Source organism: Anomaloglossus baeobatrachus, chromosome 6 (assembly GCF_048569485.1).
Source record: "Anomaloglossus baeobatrachus isolate aAnoBae1 chromosome 6, aAnoBae1.hap1, whole genome shotgun sequence".
Lineage (NCBI taxonomy): Eukaryota > Metazoa > Chordata > Amphibia > Anura > Aromobatidae > Anomaloglossus > Anomaloglossus baeobatrachus.
Window position 1 is genome coordinate 301418573 of NC_134358.1, and position 26496 is coordinate 301445068.

Below are 26496 nucleotides of genomic sequence, written 5' to 3' on the forward strand. Positions count from 1 at the left end.
CTGTCCGGGGTTCAAGGTCTCCGGCTGCAGCCATTTTTTTACAAGGTCCAGTAAGACATGGGCCTGTGAGCGTGCAGGTTTTCCCTCCACAAAGGACCACTGATTCACTCGCTGGGCCCGGAGATAAGTGTTAACCCCCATTCGTGCAAGGATCTCACCTTTCAGTATGCCATAGTCCTTGGCATCCTCCGTGCTGAGATCCAGGTAGGCTTTTTGGGGTTCACCTACCAAGAACGGGGCCACGACATCAGTCCAACGGTCGGTAGACAATTTCTCTCGCTCAGCGGTCCTCTCAAACATGGAGAGAAAGGCTTCTGGGTCATCCTCTGCACTCATCTTCGTAAGTGCCACCCTTACTCTGTCCTGGGCCGCAGGAAGGACTGGATGACCTGGAGTTACCGCTGGGAGCGCTTCTCGCAGAGCAGAAAGCTGTATAATCAACAAGCTGTTTGTCTCCTGTTGCTGAGATAACGCCCGCTGGAGCTGGACATTGGCTTGTTGCTGCTGAGCATTAGCCTGTTGCTGCTGAGCATTAGCCTGTTGCTGTTGTGCACTGGTTTGTGCAAAAGCCTGCTGTAGTTGAGCAGTAGACTGGGCCAGCTGCTTTACAAGATCCTCCATAGTGGCTGCTGAGTTAAACTGTAACTTTGCAGGCTTGATCATAAGCATGTGAAAACTGGGTTGTTGCCCCTAGCAACCAGGCTGCAACGCCTGCAGGCTTCGTGGACCCGCCGATCCACCGCAAACAGTCAGTAGAAATTTTTTTTTTTTTTTTTCCGGGTAAGTACCTCTTAGGCCATTGCCCTTAGCAACCAGGCTGCCATGCCCGCATTCTCCACCATAATGTGAGGTAGCAGCGTTGTTTGGGCAAAAACGTGAGGCAGTGAGGCAGCAGCGTGTTCACACCAACAGTCTATTTATTGTTGCAGCATAAATAGATCCAATTTCCCACTGTCAAAGTCTCTTCCGGATCACAGCCGGTGCATATAGACAAATTCTTTGCATCAAACAGTCTTGTTACCTTAGGACCCCGTTAACCGCAGGGATCTGTGTAAGGTTCTCCTAGGCTCACACTCTTGGCCTGTGTTCACTCCACACAGAGCCAGCCCAGCTCACACGGCATGTGTTAGCTTCACCAAGCCTGGCTCTCAACTGAGACACACCCTGCTGTGCTCTGCATGATTTAAACGAAAATGCCGGACATGAGGATTGCTACAAAACCTGGACTGGGAGGAGGGATCTGTCTCCCTGTTACCCTTTGTGCTATACTCCCAGTAATAGCTATAGCAAACTCAGAGGGTTTCCAGACACATTCTGGGGGACACATAGCGGTCTTCAAATATTACCCCTGTCACTGCCTCACAGTGCAGACGCATGTTTACATGTTTTTCTGTGAGGTGTCTCCGTGCTGCTGCTTTTGCCACTGTTATTATCATACACATTGACCTTAGTGTGAGAGTATTTCTATGTACATGAATAATTTATCTAATCTCACACTAATTATATGTAGGGTCTGTGTGCTGTGGTTTCTGCAGCAGAGCTGACTTTTAGTGTCTGTGGTGTTTTTCACTGCCGCCATATGAAATACACACTGGCCACAGTATGAGAAAGTGTGTGTATACAGTTAGGTCCAGAAATATTTGGACAGTGAGACAAGTTTTGTTATTTTAGCTGTTTAAAAAAACATGTTCAGAAATACAATTATATATATAATATGGGCTGAAAGTGCACACTCCCAGCTGCAATATGAGAGTTTTCACATCCAAATCGGAGAAAGGGTTTAGGAATCATAGCTCTGTAATGCATAGCCTCCTCTTTTTCAAGGGACCAAAAGTAATTGGACAAGGGACTCTAAGGGCTGCAATTAACTCTGAAGGCGTCTCCCTCGTTAACCTGTAATCAATGAAGTAGTTAAAAGGTCTGGGGTTGATTACAGGTGTGTGGTTTTGCATTTGGAAGCTGTTGCTGTGACCAGACAACATGCGGTCTAAGGAACTCTCAATTGAGGGGAAGCAGAACATCCTGAGGCTGAAAAAAAAAAAAATCCATCAGAGAGATAGCAGACATGCTTGGAGTAGCAAAATCAACAGTCGGGTACATTCTGAGAAAAAAGGAATTGACTGGTGAGCTTGGGAACTCAAAAAGGCCTGGGCGTCCACGGATGACAACAGTGGTGGATGATCGCCGCATACTTTCTTTGGTGAAGAAGAACCCGTTCACAACATCAACTGAAGTCCAGAACACTCTCAGTGAAGTAGGTGTATCTGTCTCTAAGTCAACAGTAAAGAGAAGACTCCATGAAAGTAAATACAAAGGGTTCACATCTAGATGCAAACCATTCATCAATTCCAAAAATAGACAGGCCAGAGTTAAATTTGCTGAAAAACACCTCATGAAGCCAGCTCAGTTCTGGAAAAGTATTCTATGGACAGATGAGACAAAGATCAAACTGTACCAGAATGATGGGAAGAAAAAAGTTTGGAGAAGAAAGGGAACGGCACATGATCCAAGGCACACCACATCCTCTGTAAAACATGGTGGAGGCAACGTGATGGCATGGGCATGCATGGCTTTCAATGGCACTGGGTCACTTGTGTTTATTGATGACATAACAGCAGACAAGAGTAGCCGGATGAATTCTGAAGTGTACCGGGATATACTTTCAGCCCAGATTCAGCCAAATGCCGCAAAGTTGATCGGACGGCGCTTCATAGTACAGATGGACAATGACCCCAAGCATACAGCCAAAGCTACCCAGGAGTTCATGAGTGCAAAAAAGTGGAACATTCTGCAATGGCCAAGTCAATCACCAGATCTTAACCCAATTGAGCATGCATTTCACTTGCTCAAATCCAGACTTAAGACGGAAAGACCCACAAACAAGCAAGACCTGAAGGCTGCGGCTGTAAAGGCCTGGCAAAGCATTAAGAAGGAGGAAACCCAGCGTTTGGTGATGTCCAAGGGTTCCAGACTTAAGGCAGTGATTGCCTCCAAAGGATTCGCAACAAAATATTGAAAATAAAAATATTTTGTTTGGGTTTGGTTTATTTGTCCAATTACTTTTGACCTCCTAAAATGTGGAGTGTTTGTAAAGAAATGTGTACAATTCCTACAATTTCTATCAGATATTTTTGTTCAAACCTTCAAATTAAACGTTACAATCTGCACTTGAATTCTGTTGTAGAGGTTTCATTTCAAATCCAATGTGGTGGCATGCAGAGCCCAACTCGCGAAAATTGTGTCACTGTCCAAATATTTCTGGACCTAACTGTATATGTGTATATGGTTATCTGCACTGGATTCATTGCTTTCTCCTTGTGTTGTGGCCTCTGTGTCTTTTTTCTGCGGTGTTGACCCTCACTATCAGCACGGAATATATGTGTACGCGGACGCATGCTTACATATTTTTTCTGTGAGGTGTGTAAACACAGAGATGTGTATTAGTATGGTGTACTCTATATGACATGGATTATACAATGATCAAAGAGTCTTTCCCACATTGAGAAGTTAGATACCACTTTTTTTGTCTCCATTTATATATATACTTCTTCATTGTATATTATATCCTTTTATCAAGAATTGTCTTGATATATCATCTTGGTGTGGTTTTCTTCTCTATTTGTGGGACACTTGCCCTTCTTGGATGCGACTTTATATCATTAATCTAGTATATAATTGGCACATTATGATCAATACCTACACTGGTTGCGGTGATGTATACCGTTCTTTCCATCCCATCACTTGTCCACATGTTCCAAATTTCAATATTAATATTAATAAAAAAATGTTGAACCGTTGATCGCCTCTTTCTGTTTTTTTTTGGTGTGGCCACTAATAAGAGCAGTGCAGCCACATGCCTGGGAAGAGCGGGATGGGAAACAAGCGGGGGAGGTGAGTGAGGCTGCTGCTGGCTTCCCCATAATAATATCTCTAATATGTCTGTGTGTGTATGTATTGTGTTTGTATGTCAGTGTATATGACTGTGTATAGATTTAAGTCTGTTTATATGCATTTTTTTGTGAATTTGTCTTTAATTATGTATATATACGTATGCCTGTATGTCTACGTATCTGTGTATGTGTGTTTCTGCATGTGCATGGGGCCCACTGAGACTCTTTCGCCCGGGGCCCACAAAAACCTGGAGCAGACCCTGAGTGTATAAATGTAACACTGTTCTAAATCAAAAATTGTTGAGGTTTTCAGTACCACTCTCTCCATCGGGAGTACTATATCAACATACATTTTGGCCATGTAGTATGTTTTTTTCAGTGATGAATAAATTAATGTTAATACAAAAATGCCTCAAACTTTACAGTTAATTTAATATTTTCTTTTCTTTCAATAGATTTCAATTTGATGGTAGATAGCTGATATTTTTATAGTCATTACCTTTTTGCGGTCAATCCATTTATTGTATAAAATGATTTTATGTGACATGATTAGAGGAAGTCTTTTATGAGTCCTCTACCAATTATTTTTCAGAGTTCAACAAATTATAAAAGGATTTAATACATAATTTAAGTACATTACTGTTATACATTTGGAGTCACAAAGTAGTGGTGCCACAAGAAAGGCATGAAGAAAGAAAAATGTCTTGTGGGTTGTTTTTTGGGGGTTTTTTTTTTACATCTTTTCGCTAATAAATAGTTTGTAAGGGACAAAGGTTGATGACTGAAAGATTTTGGACATGTACAGGTATGTTAAGAAACAATACATAATAAAATATACTTCTAGATCACCTAGGTTTAACAATTTACCTGCTTTTCAGTCAGAATCACACGCCCAAGGAGCTGATCTTCTAAACCCTTCATGGTAACAGTAAAGTCAATGACTGCTGTCTTTGCACTGATTTCAGGAGTATAGGCCGGGTTCGCCAGTTTAGTTGTAATATAAAGAGTAAATCCTTTCATAACATCAACTTCTTTATCACCAACTTTTACCTACATGAAATCAAGACAATTCAAATTTACCAGTTTACCCCTCTATTCAGCATCTAAAAACATTTTTTGGGTGATTTACACCTTGAAAAGTCTAGGAATGCATTGTTGGAGCTCAGCGAGGCTGAATTCACATCGGTGTCAGAGGCTCCATTCAAAGCCTCGGTCACACATGGCAGAAAGTGGTCTCCGTCCAACAATAAGTCAGAGAGGAGGGCTGGGCACTGTTGGGGTCCGTTGTGTTGCATATCTGACCATAGATGTAAACAAAGCAGGGCCATATCGGTCTTTAACTAATTAATTGAAAAAGGCAGATTTCTCAATAGAATTACTTCTAATCATCTTACTTTGAATGTAGAGCCAGACTTGATGAAGTTTTTCTCCAGAACATTATCAAGTGCTGGATCAAGTTCTTCTCCAACATCTTCTATCATGAGTGGTCTTCCTAGAGAAAGGCTGTCCTCCAAGTGGGTCCTAAAATATTTGTGATTCAATGACGTCACCTGTGATTAGAGAACATATAGAAAAAATCAAATAGCCTTTTGCATATCCTTTACAACCACTATTTTTCATAGAGTGTATTAGGTTAATTAGCTTCTTCATATTTACTAGACAAGGTTGTCTGTGAAAACTATATTTTTACCTTAATATAATTATACATTACCTTTGAATAGATTTGTGTATTACAATATATGTCTTCTACAATGTTCTACAGTATAATAGCAGCATTGACCTCTGACACAGTTAATGGAGTCACCATAAGAAATTATACTAGGATAATGTGATATAAATGTAATAATAATAGAGAAAGTGCAGGTTAAAATGAGTTGTGTTAAAAAAAAATGAAAAAAATCCAGTAGCAGTTGCCAAGCCTAATCTGATATTCAGAACTATACCTAGTACTTTACAGCATGTGGCTGGGTTTTATGTTCTGTAACAAAGAATAAGATAAATAAAATTATAATTGGGATTTCATGTTTATGGCTTCCCAATAGATTTATTAACAACATATGGGCCATCAGAATTCAGTGTTAATTACCAAGCTGCAGGCACAACTTTGTTAAGTGAAACGGAGACGCACAGGAAAGAGGGAAGGTTGGTTATTATCATCATAAAGCCACTGACAATGCGGATCAAACTAAATTATAATAGGATGCACATTAAAAGGAATGCCTTTACCATTAATTTCTTTTCAGAACTAAAACAATAGCTTTAATCTACAATATTCAACAGAGCAATATCATACAGGATGCAAGGTTGTAGTTTCACTTAAAGAGGACCTGTCACCAGGTCAAAGTGAACAGTTTTTGAACTTATTTTATTTCTGATGCTCGCTTGAGTATTCTGCTTTTTTTGGTTTTTTTTTTCCTTAATACCCTATGTATTTCCAAAGATATGTGCTATTTTACTCAAGGGGGTGTTACTTACAGGGTAATAATGCAGAGGAACCTAAAGACATGCCCCAGAGAATCCTGTGAGCCACCCCTTCTTGGTAGAGACCACAAAAATTAGCACTAAATAAAAAGTGCAATATCTCTGGAACCATAGAGCAAATGCAAAAAAAAAAATATGGCAAATACAGGATAACAAGTTTTAATAATATAAAGCAAAAACTAGCCACTTTTCATCTTGTAACAAGTCCTGTAAGCCCTGGCATCTCAGGGTATCCTACAGCCCCTCAGCCACAGAAGGGGATACCAGTGCTATAAATGAAATTTGGATGGACAAGCTCGGTCGTAGTGGGTCCAAGCTATGCTTCTTTTTGAGCATGCAGAGCCATATGCAATTGGTATATGTCAATAAAGTGTAAAATTGGAAGGAAGAAGTAATGCAAAACATGAGTGGAAAAAAAAGTTGTCCGAATCTTACCTGTAATTCATTGTTCTTCTCCTTATTCTTAATCCAGATTTTCCCCTGACCTTGTGGGTCTATAAGAAGGGGGAAGCGAGATGCTTTGGTAACAATGATTCCATTCTGAATAGAGAGGTCATCACTGGGAAGCCCCTGAAGGTTCCATTCACCAATCGTAGCATTGTCCACCAGCATAGAGATGAGATTCAGGTCCTAAAGAGAAAGCTTGATGTAATAAAGAAGTTTACATGTGAAAAGAAGTCAAATTTTATCAACATGAGAAGTTGGTCTAAAAATAATGGGGAGGTCAGTCTAAGGCAGGGATCCACAACTTGTGGCTCCGGGAACTACATGTAACTCGCGTGTCTGTGATTTGTGGCTCACAGCTGTCTGCCAGGTGACCTTTGTAAGTAGCCTCACATAAAAGAGGACATCTGAATGGAGGTAAGATAGGAACCCCTGGCTCTTGGTATACTGCCTTGGTGTAATGATTCCTATGGAAAAGCTTTGGCTGTCATTATACTGGTACTGGGGGATCTGGTTGTCACCACTGTGAGAGCTGGGAGCTAAATATGACTCGCCACTCCTTCAGAGCCAAATGTGGCTTGCAACCCCCTCTCAGAGCTGAATGGGGCTTGCGACACTTTCTGACCTGAATGTACCTCCTAAGGTCAGAAACAATGGGGACCTCTAATCTAAGGATTGTCCTATTACTTTTTCATATCATATGTAATATATATTCAAATATATACACAGCATATATAGTATATATTATATATATTTGTTTTATTTCATTTTATTTTCCAAAAACCTTCTATTTTACTGCAAAAGGATGTAAATTGCCAGCAAATAATTCACTTTATATAAAGATGAGACTAGGACTACTGAAAAAAATCATTAGTGTAGTATGCACCAAGGGTGTCGGATATTTAAAATGTTCTTAAATAATTTTGGTAAAGTCTGCCCAAGCTAAGCCTCTGACTCCAATAAATTTAGCAAAATGAACAATGTTGCTTTCTTTAAGACTTTTCAGACTCAATAGACTTGAATTATTCCCACTATTGTGCTTCTGTTTATAACATATGAATTATTGTGAACAATAATCATTCTCTTGTTGTATCATGCGAAAAATTGTTTTGTGGGTGGCTAACAGAAGGATTTTTAAAAAGATATCAAGAGAGGACAAATAAGGATTTCAATATTTTCAGTAGTAGCTGGAAAGGTTAAATAAGAAATCCTGTCTACTTCTCGTGAAGGTAGAGGGTGGGCACATAGGTGCCATCACATACTGCAGTCATAATGCAGGAGTTGTCGATCACTGCTGTTAAAACAGGTGTAAAAAGTAATATCCTTGTTGTTCCTTTATTTTTTAAGGTGTCACTGAAAGCCTGACAGCTTTATGGCACTTTGTGAGGTACTGGACGAAAATTCTTCAACAAGAACTCAATCTTACAAGTCAGAACTTTTCCATTACAATGTCATTTTTTTGGTCCATAAAACTCAAATGTCATTTATTTGAGTCTTTGAACCATGACAGCTACTCTATGCTTTTGCAACCAAGAAATATAGAACTGACAGAGAAAATTAATTAAAATGGCATGCTCTTAGACAAAACCAAAAGTGACAACAGAGGCTTGACACTTTCAATCACTTTCCTGCTATCTAAAATGACAACAAAAGAAGATTGGGGATGTTTAGGCTTGTTGGAGAATTCTGAATAATCCACTTTATACATACGAGACTCTGATTTATTTATTCAACTGTCTGAAGAGAAAGAGTGAAGCAGAATAGACACTTATCAAGTGAGAGAATGAACTGCAGTACACTCCTACTGCCAACTTCTAGAACTATTGACATATTGACATGTAGTGTAGTAGGAATATAAGGATAAAGACATTGATTTTCCAGTGCTTCGGGACCTTAATTTACTTATACTTCACAGAATGATACTTTAGACAGCATCACATGAAAAAGCATAAACAATGGTAAATTGTTCATGTAATAAGTTATGGCAGCCTCATCCACAGTTAGTCGCCTTACTAGTAACTAGGAATGTACGAATGTATTCGCCACTATTCGGTATCCGACGGATAACAGGCTATTCGCACCATTCGGTATCCGATGAATAAAACAGCATCCGCTTCAATACTTTCATTTTCATTTTTGACTTCCTGGCGCCTGTTTTCCAGGCAATGAACACATCTGATGTTGCTTGCTCTCACAGTAACGCTGCAGCCATCTTTGTTGTGGTGTTACTGTGATTGGCTTGGCTGCACAGCGTCATAGGGGCCATATAAGGCAGCAGCCATTTTGTGAACACGCAGTCATAGGGAGCTGACGGTGTATAGACTGTATTGTGTGCGGGAGAGCGTTCGTAGATTCAACTAATAAATAGTCCTTCTAAGGTCTGAAGCCAGTAGTCAGTTACTGCTAGCAGCTCCATAAATCGCCAGGCTGCAAAACAATGAATGCGGACCCACTATAGGGCCAGTGTTCGTCGAGTGCTTTGTTAGGTGAATGCGATCCATCTTTAAAAAAAAAATAAAAAAATCATCTTATTAGTGCTGCATACGGTATGTTAGTGCAGTGTCTGATATAGGGAGAGTTTTTTCAGAGGCAGGGAGAGATTTAAAGCTGTCCTTACATCTGCTACTAATTAATCAACAATCTCAGCACTACTATATCCCTTGTCTCTCTTCTACTAGGGATAAGTATTGCAAATTCCTAAAAAAAAGTCCCAAAATTTCCAAAACAACGGGTTCAGGTGTAGTGTAGTGCCTGTCAGCCACCATCTCAATTCATACCACCACAGTTGTGTCCTTGTGTTGGCTTCATAGCGTACATAAACTCCATAGTACCCACTGCTAAAAAAAAACCCTAATGTAAGTGTAAAAAAATTGCTGTCACGGCCTGTAGTTCTGCCTGAAGCCAAATGGTAATGTCACAGTGTTAACCTTCAAATAATCAAACCCAAAAAAATGGAAAAAAAAGGTGGTAAAGGCCGTGGATGAGGTGGTAGTGACAGTGGTAGTCACCCAAGCAGTGTGACCAAGCCAAAGAAAAAGGTTCCTACTTTATCTACCTCTGCCTTCCTATCCCAATTTTCTGTTCCATGTAAGAAACCACTCTTGTATCCTAAACAGTGTGAGCAGGTAACGAGTTGGCTAGCAGAAAATGCCTCCAGTTACTTGTCGAGTAGCAAATCCCAAGAGTCCACACAGACAGACTTGAGTAGCCCAGAGGCTGGGCCATCGAATCCTCAGCCTGGTCCTCCTTCCTCACAACATCAGTATTCTAAGGAAACATATAACACCAAAGCAGGTTATTCTGAGGACCTGTTTACGGGACCCTTTGACCTTTGTTGCCTCTTACCGCGTCACACCACCAACACACATGAGGTCGTGGTGTGCAGTGATGCACAGATCTTTAAGCACCCAAGGCCAGAAGAAAGTCATGTTCTTAACCATGACATGCTGGGCAAACAGGTGGAAGTGTTTGAGGATGATGAGACAGAGTTGCCCTCAGTCAGCCTGAAACCTCCATTACCAAAGATGTTGACCTTCAGGAATGTGGAGACGACCTGGTCGATGATGAGGTGATTGAACCCACATGGACGGGTGGCATTGATTGCGAGAGCAGCAGCGCAGAGGAGCATGTACCCATAGTCCGCAAAAAGTCTGTAAGACATAGGGTTTCGACCACTGCCAGAAGTCAACCAACTGTGCACATGACACCACCACCTATGTCATCTCAAAGTCCAAGTGTCCATGCTGCGATTGTGTGGGAGTTTTTTTCCAAGAGTACTTCGGACCAAAAGGTTGCCATTTGTCAAATCTGTCAGACCAAGCTTGGCAGAGGCAGAAATACTTCCAGCTTGGGCACCTCCAGCATGAGAAACCATATGTTAGCCAAGCACACCACTAGGTGGTTGAAAGCCCTAGGTAAAAAACACGATTTCCAGACTCAAAACACTGCCACTTCCCCTGGGATGCCTGCTTCCCAAACTCGTGTGCAAGAAAGTGGCGCTGATGCCTCCTTCTACCAACCTGATATTGGCCAAACTCAATCATCATTGACCACATCCGTTTTGGTGTCCCAGCGTTCCGTTCAGTTGTTCATACCACAGACCTTCGAAAAGAAGCGAAAATACCCCATTACGCACCCAAGGGCACAAAACATAACTGCACACATTGCACGATTGATAGCCCTTGAGATGTTGCCGTATCGGCTTGTGGGAACAGAGGCTTTCTGTGACCTTTTGGCAGTGGCAGAACATCGGTACTCTGTTCCTAGCAGCCACTATTTTGCTTGTCGTGCCATCACCGCACTCCGCAAACACGTGTCCGTAAACATCAAACGGGCTCTCACTAACGCCATAACAGGGAAGGTCCACTTAACCACAGACACGTAGACAAGCAGAAGTGGACAGGGACGCTACATCTCACTGATGGCACACTGGGTGAACCTGGTGGCAGCTGGTACAGAGTCTGAACCGGCAACATCCCATATAATTCCCACACCCAGAATAGCAGACCCCACTTCAATCACCATTTCAGTTGCCTCCTACACAGCAACAACTCCCTCCTCCTACTCTTCATCTGGATCCTGTGCATCCTCCTCAACATCCGCCAGCGTCCAACTGTCGACATCATTCCCGAGCTGGGATCTCTGCAGCACTGCCTTGGCTAAGCGGCAACATGCTCTACTGAAGCTCATCTGTATCAGTGACAAAACGCACACAGCACCTGAGCTTTTGAAAGCAATAACTGAACAGACAGATGAGTGGCTTGCACCATTGGACCTCCGAACAGGGATGGTAGTGTGCGATAATGGTTGTAATCTGGTGTCGCCTTTACAAGCTTTCCAAGCTTTAAACGTTCCTTGTATGGCCCATGTTGCAAATTTAGTAGTTCAGCACTTTCTCAAAAAATACCCTGAGATACAAACCTACTTACCAAGGTACGACATATTCGCGCCCATTTCTGCAAATCATCTCCCTCTTTTGGCCTGGCAGTGCTGCAGCAGTGCTTACACTTGCCTCTCCACAGACTAATAGGTTGAATTCCATCTGCTAGGGAGGTCACATATTATATGTTGGCCAGGATCCATGAGCAGCAGAGGGCAGTACCAATTCCAGCAGAAACATGCCCGTCAGACGCAGCTGCCAGACATAAGTACTGCAGAGTGAGTGTGGATTGCAGACATTTGTCAGGTCCTAGAGAATTTTGATTACTGTACCAACATTGTGAGCAGTGATCATTCTCTTATCGGCATTACCATTCCGCTGATTTGTTTATTAAAATGCTCTCTGGATGGTCTGACTGACCAAAGTATTAATGCACTCGAGGTGTCTGTGGATCCAGACTTCACAATGGTTGCTAGTAATCCGCAGAACCTCGGCCAACAGGCTCAGGCCACCTTTGGTCAGCATCATGAGGATGAGGATGAGGAGGATGATGAAGAACAGGAATGGCTTGAAGTTGGTAACCAAGGGATTGACAACCCAAGCTTCAGGGCTGTCCAGCATGGATGGCCTGAGGAGGAGAAACAGACTGAGGAGGAGAGGAGGTTAAGGGTAACAGAATGTATTCTTAGCAGTGACACACAAAGGTTTCCAGTTCAGAGTGTGGCACACATGGTACAGTTCATGTCATACTGCCTTTCTCATGACTGTCGGCTAGTCTACATTTTGGCAGACAACAAATACTGGTTATGTACCTTCCTTGACCAACGCTACAAAGACAAATTTGCTTCGCTACTTGTGTAGGAAAATAAGGATTGTACTACGGAAACATTCAAGAGAGCTGTAGTGGACCAGATGATGAAACGATTACCCTCAGATAATGCTGGCGTCAGAGGTAGCGTGTCATCACATGCAACAGGATTACAAGAGGGGGCTACGCATAGTGGGAGCAACACAGGCGGGGGACTAATGTGCCAAAACTGGTCTATTTTCCACAAACCGACGACTTTGAATCAGATACCAGTTGGGGGAACTATGACATGGAGGGAACACTTAAGTAAGATGGTCAGGGACTATGTAGGTGACCATATCAGTGTGCTTTCAGAGTCTACAGTTTCCTTTAACTATTGGGTTTCCAAGCTCAACACTTGGCCAGACCTCGAGTTATACGCATTGGAAGTGCTAGCTTGCCCTGCTGCGAGTGTGTTGTCTGAGCGTGTTTTCAGCTCAGCGGGGCCAATAATAACAGATACTTGCACATGATTATCCACGGAAAGTGCAGACAGTTTGACGATGATCAAAATGAACCATAGATGGATTGTCCCAGAGTATCTCAGGCTGCCTGTTAACAAAACCCAATAATAACTGTAGCCCCAAAATTTGTATTTCTTTAGTTCAAATAAGTTCCATTGTTTCTCATTCAAGACTTTTTTGTCTTCTATTATCTAATGACACGGCATGACTAATTAACTTGTTATGCTGCTGCGATTTAATTGTTCGGCCCAATCACCCAGGGCAATATTTTTCAAGCCTTTGTACATTATGCACTGGCACAACCACTGTCGAGGCTATACTGTCTATAACAATTGGTCAGGCAGTCTCTATTTGTGTTCTTTATTGATGCTGTGTTCCACGGTGTGTTACACATAGCCCCCTGCGGAATTAGAATTTTTTTCAACTCCTTGACATGTTATGCACTGTTGCAAATCCTACCAATTTTTACCTCAGTCACCACAGCTCGCCGTTAGGTCAAACGTGAAATTATTCGGGTTTCCCATAGACTTACATTGGGAGTCGAATATTCACGAATAGTGACGGCGTATTTGTTGGATATTCGTGAAGTCGAATATTTTGGTATTCGATCATCCCTACACTAGTCACTTAAAAGTTATTCTCCTCAGATATCGCTTAAGGTGATCATGCAAGCAAACTATAAGTATGCCGACAGTTACAGCTCCTGCTCCTCTCTCCTTGCAAATATCTACAATTGAAATAAACATTCAAGCTTGGACAGACACCACAAAATACACAATGTCTTCCACCTTCATCGACATTCAATCATAGATCATCAACCCTTCCTGCCGAAAATGCAAGGTTCCACCAAATTTTGTCTAATACATTTTAGTATGTTTTCTCTCTCTATGCTCTACAGGAGAAACCAGAAATATCAACCAACAATTTCAGTTTCTTCAGGGCTTTTCAACTATTTGTAGTAGGCTCCTTGAAGTATATAGACACCTTTAGAAATATACCTACAGGCATATATATATATATATATATATATATATATATATATATATATATATATATATATATATATATATATATATAAAATGATATTTTATTTATTTATTTTAAAGTTTTTTGAAATTTGAATTCACCAGGTTTGTCAAATTTTTCCCAAAAATTTGAGTTGTAGAAAATCAAATTTGCTACAAATCACAATACTGCAAAGCCTCCAAATGCTCTGAAATAATGAGTATAACAGAGTTTTTATATTACTGTATTCAACCCCTTTGAAGCTCTAACACAAACACAGCCTTAGTGATGTCAAAGTGACGTCACCATTGAAATGGATGGTAACCGACGTTACTAAAGAGGATAGTAATTTCCAGAATTTAGATCCATGCCATAAAAAAAACAGTCTTTTGTATGACATCATATTAAAACCTCAGCATTCACCATACCAAACTAATTAAAATTTACTGCAATTTTAATTAAAGTGATATGGTGACTACTGAAGTTTTAATATGATGCAACGAAGAAGACCTTCTCCACTGTCAAACATGCATGCTGTGGGGATGATTTTCTTCAGCAGGGACAGGAAAGCTGGTCAAAGTTGACTAGAAGATGGATGGAGCTAAAGACAGGGCAATCCTGGAGGAAAACCTATTAGAGGCTGCAAACGACTTGAGACTTGGATGTAGGTTCACCTTCCAGTAGGACAAAAACCCAAACATACTGCAGAGCTACAATGGTTTAGATCAGGGGTGGGCAATTAATTTTCCTGAGGGGCCACATGAGAGACCATGACTGGTGTGGAGGGCCAAACCAATAGGCTGAATTTAATTCAAATCAATATTAATTAATTTTAGATTAATATTAATTGTATAATTTATTAATGAGCAGAATCAACTAGCCTCACATATGTATATAGGAGGCTATGTGGGGCTCATGTATATAGGAGGCTATGTTGCTACTCATGTATGAGCTCCACATAGCCTCTTATATTCATGAGCCCCCACATAGCCTCCTATATACATGATCCCTATATAGCCTCCTATATAAAGTATGCGATCATAAACATGGGAAAAAACCCCACCACATACTCACCTCGCTTCTCTGCTGCATTGACCCACCGCACAGCTGACTCACATGCTGAATGGTGGAAGAAGGGGCCCTTGGCCCTACCTGCATTATTATATCAGGATGCAGATAGTGGTGGCACTGGGCAGCAGCGGTGGAAAGCATGGTGCGATCTGCTGTCTACTGTTCTGAGCCCTCTAGATGTTCCAGTCCAGCCTGCGAACAGAGACAGCCAGAGGGCCAAATATAGCATGTGGGCTGAAAATGGCATATAGGCTGAAATTTGCCCACCCCTGGTTTAGATCAAAGCATATTCATGTGTTTGAATGACCCAGTCAATGTCCAGGCCTTAATCCCATTGAGAATCTGTGGCAAGACTCGAATATTGCTGTTCACAGATGCTCTTCATCCAATATTACTGAGATAGAACTATTTTGCAAAGAATTGATAAAAATTTCAGCTTCAAGACATGCAAAGCTGGTAAAGACAGATATACCCCAAAAGGCTTGCAGCCATAATTGCCGTGAATGGTGGTCCAGAAAAGTATTGAGTTGAAGGGGTTCAATGCAAATGCACATTCCAATTTACTAATTTATGTTTTTAAAATATTTAGAAAGCCATATATAATTTCCTTTAAACATCTTTGTGTTGGTGTAACGGAAAATCCCAATAAAATACATTTATGGGTGTAACATAAAAAAATGTGTTAAAGTTCAAGCGGTTTGAACACACACACTTTTTCTAGGTACTGTAATGAACTCAGAACAAGACAGATAAAACTGTTATAAACTGTCCCATCAGAACGAACTGACTGACAGATTTAAAGCACCACTCCAGAGCTGAAATAAATACAACCTCGACTGGAGTGATGCTTTAAGAATATAAGCCCCCTGTCCCCGGTCTTATACTCACTTTCCAGTGGCTTCACCTTTTACCAATGCCACTCTGGTCCCGCGGGGCCATCTTGTGAATAACTTTTGACTGGCCGGAATTCAGAAGTTACGTCACAAGGTCTCAAAGCCACTCTATAAGAGCCAGAACAATGCTCTCATAGATTTGTATTGAGTTGTGACCGTCTCGTTCCATGAAACACTAGAGCTGCCGGCAGGTCACAAACCACACGAGACAGATCAGAGCGGCGGGGGAAAAAAAAGAGGAAGACACTGAACGGTGAAAATAAGACTTGGGAAAGTGGACTTTAAATTTAAAGCATCACTCCAGTGATGAAGTAAATAAAAATGCTGGAGTGGTGCTTTAAATATCTCATTCTGCAGCTAGCAAGAAACCATGGAAAATTTTTAATGATACCCAACATGCAAAAATTATTTTTAGCCCCAAATACATGCATGCATGTGTACATTGCATTGCAAGACAGATTTTCCGTTAAAGGAAATTACTCAGACATGCAGAGAATTATTATATAACCAGGGACATTTACCCTTCCAGGAGTAAAGTAAGAATAGTGATTCACAATAGCAATTATGGAAATAAAAACTGCTTAATAGAATGGGGGGAAAAAAAAATATATATTAACAACATGAAGAGTTTTTATAATATTTCAATTTACTAATGATTTTTTTGTCCACAATTGCTCTTTTATAACTAGAGAGAGTAGGTAAAGCAATTCACAATTGCCCATTCCTGTCAATCTTGACTATAATGCTTTGTGACACCAGTATATAATCTGATTTAGAAACACAGTCAAAAAGCATTCTAAAACACTTTATAAATGGAACTTGAAATTCTATGTCCCACCAAGTAATAAAGTACAAGATCCTGGATGACTGACAGAAAAATCAATAAGTAATGTGCAGAAGTCAGATTTCACAGACTTCACAAGGTAAGCTTCACAAAGGGAGTTTGGCGCAAAAGCCTTCATAGAATTGAAAAAACCTCTTTTATATATTTTATATACTTTCCATTGGCTGCAAGAACCGAAAATCAAAAGATCATCTTTATTAATCCACAGAAATAACTCTATGAAAGAGGTCTTTGTCTTATTAAAAGAAATGGAGCTATATAGCCATACCCTTCCATCTACGCACTGAACTGATTATTTGGGCAGTGCCCTGTGCCCCCAATTGGAAAATCAGAAAACCCATCAGCCTTCTTGCACTTGCAGTGTCACCAAATATAGGACGAGGCACAGCAATTCCCTCCTACCAAACTAACCTGCTGAATCATTGTGCAGCCCTTCAGCTGCGATTCAGAAAGCCCTGTAATGAGTGTCCTCTGCTTTAACTCTTTAACACGCCTTCCAGGGAAAGAGAATTGAAGTTGAAGCAGCTATGGGTTATACAGGCCGGCATGTGGAACTGAGAAGTCTCAGTGCACTTATATACAATACAGTAGTGGACTAATATTGGTGATTATCTGAAGAGGTGTAGCCGGAGGTGGCATCAACAAGCCAATCTAGCTTGGCCAGACGTACACAGCTAGGATAGCCATCTACATTTTTGCTCTCTCTAAAATAAATTATAGCCCTATAGTTATGTATACTACTAAAGTGGAAAACTACACTGAAAGGAGTATTAGGCTCCCTTTACATGTCTGTAAAAAGCACGCACGTGTAAAAAAGGTACTGGTGTCACCAGTGTTTTGGATCTAGGTGTCATCCATGTGTCCATTCTTACCATCCGTGTGTCACCAGTGTTTTTTTCTGGTATAGATCAAGAAAGAATTAAAAGTATAGGAGAAGCTTTGTCATTTAAGGGTTAAACACGTACAGCACACTGATGCCATACTGTGCTTGTTTTTCACAGACCCAAAAACTTGTCTTGGGTTTGTCATCTGTGCTGTCTGGAAATAACGGACATGTCTCTGAGTTTTGCATGGAGACAGTCTGTTAAAAAACACAGGCTTGGGAGCAATCCTCTAGGTAATAATGGGTACATGTGAAAAAACGGATGCCACATGTACTGGGAACACCTATGTGTGAAGGGGCCTAAAGTTAAGCTCCCATGATGGCTTTTTAATGCTGCATACTTTCACTGTACAAAAAAAGCGTAGGGTCTAACACTTCCAGCAAAGTGAATGGGATTTATAGAAATTTCATATCCATTGAGCTTCTTTTTTATACAACATAAACTGACTTGCAGTGAATGTTGAAATCTGCAACATGTCAATTTCTCTTGCGGATATACTGAGTTTTAGGTCTAGATTTTTCCCAAAGAATTACATTAGATGTAGAAAATCAGCAGGGAAAAACATGAGTGTTTTTAGGGCATGTAATCCGCACATGACTATCAATAAATTCTTATTAAAACGAAATACCAGGAAGTATTAAAAACTAAACTGCTTCATTTAAAACATTATATACCAACAAAAGACAAAAAACAGTGTGTAAAAACGCATATAAAAATGCACCCAAAAACTCAATGAAAATAATGGAAGTAACCTAGTTTACCCAGTAGGTGCAGAAAATCCCCAAATACTCATTGTGGGAAAGTAGCCTTACTGGTAACGCAAGAACAGTAGCTTGAATCAGCCTACTAAAGAATAATCTATTGCAGCACATTGGAAAGTGAAGAATCATTTTTTCACTGAGTACACAGGTCAGGCCTTTCAATCTCTCATGGGCACACTGAAAAACATCTCAAGTATTAACGCTCCATTTTAATATAACCTTACATAAATCATAAGATGAGCTGGAACACTGTGATTACGGATATAAGATACATATTTCATTACACAATTGGAAGCTGGACTTGTTAATAACAGGACAGAGCTTCACATATTCTGTCTACGGACATTATGATTTTAGCTGAAATGACCTTACCCAACCCATGACTCATATTAAGAATGTGTCACAGCTCCTCTATCACTGGTGAGGAGTCTTCTGGTTGCTGGATTACCACTAATAGTATAGGATACCCAAGTGAGAGTCACTGCACAGTTATTTTTCTGACTCACCAACAGAGCAGAATTCCTCAATTGTAAGAGGAACTGCATTACCATAATTGTCAATGAGGACAGATCCAGCAAATATAGTCCTAACACCAGATTAATATTTCTTAACCAGGTGGTTGATGGTTTCAAGAATTGAAAAAAAAAAAAAAAAAAAAAGAAGGAGCGTAAAAAGTCGCAGTACTATTTCAGTAATTTAAAGATATATTAAATCCAGTGGACCGCAGACAGGGATATGTAAAAGTTCCATTTATTAGCAAAAATTAAAAATCCACGGTACAGGCTTGCACAGAAGCCAAAGGAAAATGTCACAATCCTGAATTGTGGAACTGCACGCTGCACCGGAGAAGGGGCAGAGAGCAGGCGGCACACAGTGCCGGGGAGCGGCAGCACACAGGACGTGGAGCTGCACGCTGCACCAGAGAAGGGGCAGAGAGCGGGCAGCACACAGCAGGTGGAGCTGCACCGGAGAAGGGGCAGGGAGCGACAGCACTGATTGAGGCACGCTGCACGGGAGAAGGGGTGTAGAGCGGGCGGCACAATGCAGGAAACGATGAAGCTGCTGTGGGACTAAACCCGCTCACAAAGTCTATCCTAAGCATGCTGGCACCTGCCAGAAAAAGAGCTCATTAGTGCGCGTTAGCAGCGCCTGTGAAGCCGGAGCACTGCCACCCCCAGGAATCTGCCCGGGGGCCGCATAAAAGGTCTTGGTGGGCCGCATGCGGCCCGCGGGCCGGAGGTCCCCCACCCCTGCTTTATTCACATGCTGTCAGGCAGTGCTATTAGACTCCTAGATATGGCTCTCTGCTGGCTGCATTATATCGTCACAGCCTCTTAGTATTCTTACTACTCCATTGAATATATATGGCTATATATTGAATTCATTTCTATTACATTTCTGAATATATTTATAAATTGAACTTTGTGAGAGGTCTTTGACTTACATGTTTTTCACCTTATTACATAATAAAAATAAAGATATCAAACCAGATATTATGTAGACACAATAAATATTATGTAAATTATCAGTATTGATGTACATTATATGCCTGCAGTATGTTTTTCTGGTTTACCCTGCCTAGGATTTTGTGCGCCCCCCATTGTATGCACTTTTTACTCCCATTTTTTACACCACTTTGATTACTAATAAATACCCACTTTTGTATTAAGGATGTCTGATTGCCTTTTTTGCTTTGTTTTTGGCTAGAAATGAGTGAACCTGAGGCTCAGTTTTCGAACCACCACCACCTTTTAAAAACAGGGCTCGGGTTCAGTGTTCGAAGGCTCTACGTGCAAACTTAACTTGCATTAGCAACGCTGTGCTCAGGTGTGCTTGGTGCTCAGCCCTGTGCGAGCCATTTGCAATGTTTCAACAGCGCACACTGGGGATAACAACAGCGTGATCGGATGTAGTGTACAACAACAAAAAAAGTTTGAAAATGCCCGCCCTCCCCGGAAGTGATCTGCTTACGGCTGGCTGTATGTGGGCAGAGACATGAACTGCCAATCACTGATTCCGAACCTCCTTGGGCAAGGTTCAGACAAGTGAAGGTTCGGTTCATTTACTCCAAAGGTTCGCTCATCGCTAGTCATGGCTTACTTGTTTGATATATACAATATATAAATATATACTGCCCAATTAGCAAACTAATATCCTGGGATTAAATGCTTACATCACTGTACGGTATTCTATTATGGTTCATTTCCTTCTTCCATAACTGAAGCAGAAGAGCCCGATACTCCTGGTTAAATGGACCACTGTAAGAGAGAAAGCCGGTGGCCAAAAGAACGTCGCCTACTAGCCGAATGATTTGATTCTGGAAATTTTTACTGCTTTCTGTCCATCGTATCTAGGAGCAAGTGAAAAGGGGATTTATTTAACAAATGTCTTACATTTTACTTGTATTTATTTTTACTTTTTAATTTGGATATATTTTAAGATATTGTGTCCATATGAAAAAAACATTCAGTAAAGGTCATTCACAGCAAGAAGTCTGGCAGGCACTCATTCACTTAACATTATAATGCCATGTTAGGTACAGAACATGGTAGATTTCGACAATCTCGAGATCAATATGAGTGCATTAGAAAAAAACGATGCCCGGCAATGTACAAGATTGGTCTGTACTCAAGAACTGCCAGTCAATAAGTCAGAGCATGCAACTTGGAGCTACTTGTTACTGTACAAAGCAAACAGTACTTCTATTAAGAAAAGATATGTGCCAATATTGTAGTATATACAATTTAATGAAAACTCCCTAACCTGTTCATGGCTGGACCATTTCCCCTTTCCTAACTAAACACATTTCAAGTTTTATTGCACAAAAATGTTTGTAGTCAAAATACTCAAATATTTTTTGCTTTTTTTAAATCATATATGACTTTTAATTTATATGTCATTTTTTTAGCATAGGAAAATATTTGCTTCTCCGATTTTTTTTATTAGAACCACAAAAAAAATGATATTGTGTTCCTATTTCCAAAGAAACTATTATTATAGGTTGGTCATATTTTTTTACATTAACACAAAAGAGGTCTTTAAGTAACCGGACACTCCCATTATACACTTATAACAACACTATGAAAAAATATTTTTCGTATAACATTTCTTCAAAAAAGGAGTACATAGATCCCGAATATTAAATAGTAATCTTTATTTCATAAATAAACTCACAATTAAAAGGATGTGCACAGTAAACAGACAGACTTAAGCAGCATAATATTGCACATAAAGGAGTCAATCCTGGAAAAAAGTGACACGTGCTATTGCAGTAGACAAGGTTGTTCTCTAACTTGCAAAAACTATGTCTAGATAAGGGGCAACAATATCTAAATAATGGTTCCACTAGCTGGCGGCATGCAGATTTATGTACCCAGGTAAACTATGGACTTGTGGCTGATTGATCTGTTTGGGATGTCGGGACGTTGACCGGTTTAGCATTTACACGGCAGTGTGGATATCTCCCTAGTGGGGCTGTTCTGTGCCATAAGCAACCGGCTCGACTGCATTTAAATGGGTATGGATACTGTCCCCATTTGGGAATAAGGTCCAACCCAGTTTATAGACAGATCCGTCATCCACCAGTCACTGGGTTACTGAGCACAGAGTGTATGCAGTCCTGGAGATTTTGTGACTTACTATGATGAAGTATATTACATAATGGTCTTGTGGCTGATTGATCTGTTTAGGTAGTTGGAACGTCGACCAGTTTAGCAATTACACGGCAGAGCGGAGATATCCCCCTGGCGGGACTGCTCCGTGCCACAAGCAACTGGTACGACCGGAGTATAAGGCAAGGATACTGTCCCTGGTTGGGAACAAGGTCCAGCCTTGTTCTTTAGACAGATCCGTCATCCACCAGTCACTGGGTCACTTAGTACAGAACTGATTTAGTTTTGGCTATTCTTGTGATTAATTATGGTGAAGTTTATTACTTATTGATGATAAGGTGACCCCTGTGTTCAATATACGCTGGATGGGGGGCTTTAAAGAGGATTCTCTATTGTGGAACCATTATTTAGATATTGTTGCCCCTTATCTAGACATAGTGTTTGCAAGTTAGAGAACAACCTTGTCTACTGCAATAGCACGTGTCACTTTTTTCCAGGATTGACTCCTTTATGTGCAATATTATGCTGCTTAAGTCTGTCTGTTTACTGTGCACATCCTTTTAATTGTGAGTTTATTTATGAAATAAAGATTACTATTTAAGTATTCGGGATATATTTTTTTACATGTAGACATGCATAAAAACAGCTGTTCTGACTGACACTATCCATGTTTTTTTTTTACAATGCTTACTAGTCTTACAAAGGGACTTGAACATGCGGTCCTATGCTGTATAGTGCATTATCTAACGTGGCAGTGTTGGACCGATAGCCTACCAAGCCCTGCCTCCAGCAGGATCTGATAGGCTGAATGATATGAATGACAAGTAAGCCATTGTTAGGCCTCCAGTTAGCATTCCAAACTATCGGCACCCCATGTTACTGCTGCAGGGAGCCAATAGGCTAACAAAGAGCAATCTCCCTCTGTCAAACTCCTCACATGCTGCTGTCAATATTCACAGTGGTATGTCATTGGAGCCAGCTCAGGAGCTCAGCTATCTATAACAGCCAGGTCCTGTTGCGCATGGCACCAGAACAACTTCTGTCACCCCTGACACTTATCTGTACACCCTGGTTTGTGAGATCACTTATAATCTGGACATACAGTTATATCCATTTGTGGGAAGGTGCTAAAAGATAAAAAAAAATGTCGCAAAAAGCCAAATGGCACTCAATGTGGATAAGCTTCTTAGGTTTAATCCTAACTACATTGTAATGTTCTCTCTTTGTCCTTGAAATTATACATTTCAGGTGTAAACACCTGACTTTAAATTGTATTTACCAGCACTTAATTATTCTAAAAAGAAAAAAAATAAACAAGATAACTTAAGGATATTTTCTTACTTTTTCCCCTCCAAGCCCCTCAATTAGTGCCGTAGCATTGACCATTTTTCTTCTACAAGCTTCTGCATCATCTAGTAGCATTTGTTTCTCCCTCATTGCAGCATCATACATGGCTTGCACATCATCCAGCTCTTTCTGCTTGGCATCAAGTTGGTTCTGCGCATTATTCAGTTCTGCTTGGGCAACAGCAAGTTTAGCTCCTTGTAGCGCCAAGTTAGCCTATGAAAGGGATAATGGAATACAGTGAATGCAGTTGCTCGGATTAGTGCATTTAGTCCTCAAAGTCCAAGAGTCTCAAGTATCAACACTGCTACAAGTCATGAAACCACTTTTTCTCTGAGACCATGAGAGTTCAGGCATATTTTTTATAAAATACAGGGTGAATTACTGGTTCTGGTTAGTTGCTGTTACTACCTAGAGCACATTCTTGAGACACTTGACATGAGACCCAATGTCTAAATTCTTAAAGGGAATCTGTCAGCAGGTTTTTACTACCTCATTTGATAGCAGCAGAATGTAGGCAAATAGATGCAGAACCCAACAATATATCACTTAGATTACTGGGTGCAGCTGCTCTGACAATCAGAATCTTTAGATTTAGCCGTGTAGCAGAGCTGAGAGAGCTGCTCCCGCCCCCACCAGACTCTCTATAGAGACTGTACATTGATAGTGAGATGTCAATCACAGGAGGGGGTGTACCAGACTGCCGTGCACATAACATTGTAGTCCAAGCAAAGATATGTCCTGCTGGTTAAGCAAATATACCAAATAAACAATAGATCTAATCTTGACAAGACAGGTATCCCTGAATTCTATGTTTTAACCCTTGCAGCATGCTGTCTTCAGATTATATAGCAAAAACCTACTGACAGATTCCCTTTAAACATAAAAACAGTATTCCAGGTTTTAGAATTATGTAGAATATTTGATACATAATTTGATTACACCATGAAATGCCGAGACCACAGTAACGTAAACTGAGATTACAAAATTTTCTAAGATAACTTTATACAAAATATAGCTACTTAAGGCTATGTTCACACACTGCGTTTTTTACCTGCATTTTTGGTCCGTTTTTGCTGCAGAAATTTCTTGAGAAATTCTTGTAACCTTTCTGCAGACATTCCCCAGCAAAACCTATGGCAAAAAAAATTAGCTGGGCGCACACTGCGTTTTTTTCTTAAGAAAATTCTTTCTGTAGATTTTCTTAAAAAAAAGAATGAGCATGTCACTTCTTTTCTGCAGCTAACTGCGTTATTTGCCATAGATAATTGGCACAATAACGCAGGGAGCAACCAGCGGTAAAAACGCACCAAAAACGCACTGAAAACGCAGCAAAAACGCAGGTGCGTTTTTGGTGCATTTTTTAATGCAGGTGCACTAATCCTTCACTCTTAAGAAATTTCTTAAGAAATTTCTTAAGAAAAATCATTTTTCTAGTGTGAACATAGCCTAAGAGTGGGACATGATATTATATAATATTGTAACATTTTAAGTTAGATTTCTACATTTTAGTCTACAGCCAAACACAAAATTCTGCTGTTACCAAGGAGCAATACATGTGGGATATCGGATGTCGATTACACAGTTGTTAGGTTACATGTTAAACAGCAGAGTAGAGCTAAGCTACTATTTCCAAAGGTCAACAACAGAATTGTGAATCTGGGAGCATGAAATGAACTCTAAATCAGAGACTGAAAATGTAATGTTAGCCCGAAATATACAGGATAACACTGTAAAATATTTACTGTGTATTATACTGCAGTATCACAATGCAAGCATGATACTCTCTCCCTATTCACCTATAGAAAAGAGGTTGTACAGGCCAAGTTCATCCTTGCGTCCATCAGTGAACCTTGTAGAAGCATTGCAGAATGTTTTAATGCTTAATGCAGAAACTTTATTTTCATGGTATTGTAATATTTTGCCAATTGTTCCATGCTCAAAGCATTTCTTTTACCAGTGATGACATGAAAGACATTTTTCATTTCATTGATGTTAGAAGTCAGCAGTAGTTTCAAAGGGCTGATGGAAGTGACTTTCCGCATCCTTTTACATTACCAGAATGAATAATGATGTGTAATACACATCAATAATCAATTAGAAACACATTTTACGAGAGCTGAGGCAGCAGTCAGCCAGGAGGACACTTTGTAGTAGACACATGAAACCATCCACAAGACCATTGACTTTAGGATAAGACTACATTATGTAATTTTTCTCAGCACTGCTGTTACAGGTTTGGTTGCCTCTGTATTACGTAGTCTTATTACATCTATGCTTCAGGCATTTTTTACTTCCAATGGGACATCTGCAATGACTATGCTATGTGTATCAAAGAAATATTCAAAGATATAGAGTCAATTTAGAATTTTTCCTTCAAAACAGAATAAATAAAATTATAAATTTTATATTTAGTTTACAAAGTATCATACTGAAAACAGGTGTTTAATAATGTAAATTTGGTATTGAATTTTTCAATTAAGCCAATTTTATAAAATTTTAAAAATCCAAATGCTTATTCTTTGGGAGACACTTTCAAGTATGATATGATAGGTGGAGAAGAGCTACAATGAAGGTCAAAAGGAAGAAACTCTATAAAATATATAACCCCAGTGATGAGTTCCTTTCCTAGTGTTATATATGAACCATGGAATATCAATCAGTTATGTATCTGATATGGTTTGACCCATATCGCAAATGATTCATGTATATCTGATATGGTTTGACCCATATCTCATATAGTTCATATACATATGATATGATTTGAACCATATCTCGTTTGAGTAATATATATCTGATATGGTTTTTGAGCATTGTGTTCTAGTAATGCTATAATGTCTTTTGTGCCAATAGTACAGAATAGCAACATCTGGGAGGACTAGGGTCACTTTTCTAAGTAGATGCACCATTTATAAGATGTGTACCATTATTGGTTTTCTTTGATCTGTGTGATACTCTGCATAAAATAATTCCACACCACTCAGAATTAGTTAAAATCCCACTGTTTAATGACAACAATGAGAAAACATAAGCAAGACAATCATCACAGATAATGGTTTCTGTATGTTTTAACTCTGC

At 40.1% G+C, this 26496-nt stretch overlaps 1 protein-coding gene across 1 annotated transcript in view; it reads right to left on the reverse strand.

Annotated features, from left to right (window-relative positions):
• Positions 1 to 26496, reverse strand: part of LOC142243222 (dynein axonemal heavy chain 5-like) — a 638472-nt gene that overhangs the window by 147217 nt on the left and 464759 nt on the right. The window contains exons 61-65 of the mRNA XM_075314893.1: positions 23416 to 23634; positions 20637 to 20813; positions 6807 to 7001; positions 5285 to 5440; positions 4758 to 4940 (exon numbers count right to left, since the gene is read on the reverse strand). Of these exons, the coding sequence (XP_075171008.1) occupies positions 4758 to 4940; positions 5285 to 5440; positions 6807 to 7001; positions 20637 to 20813; positions 23416 to 23634 (930 nt within the window). The remainder of the gene's footprint in view (positions 1 to 4757; positions 4941 to 5284; positions 5441 to 6806; positions 7002 to 20636; positions 20814 to 23415; positions 23635 to 26496) is intronic.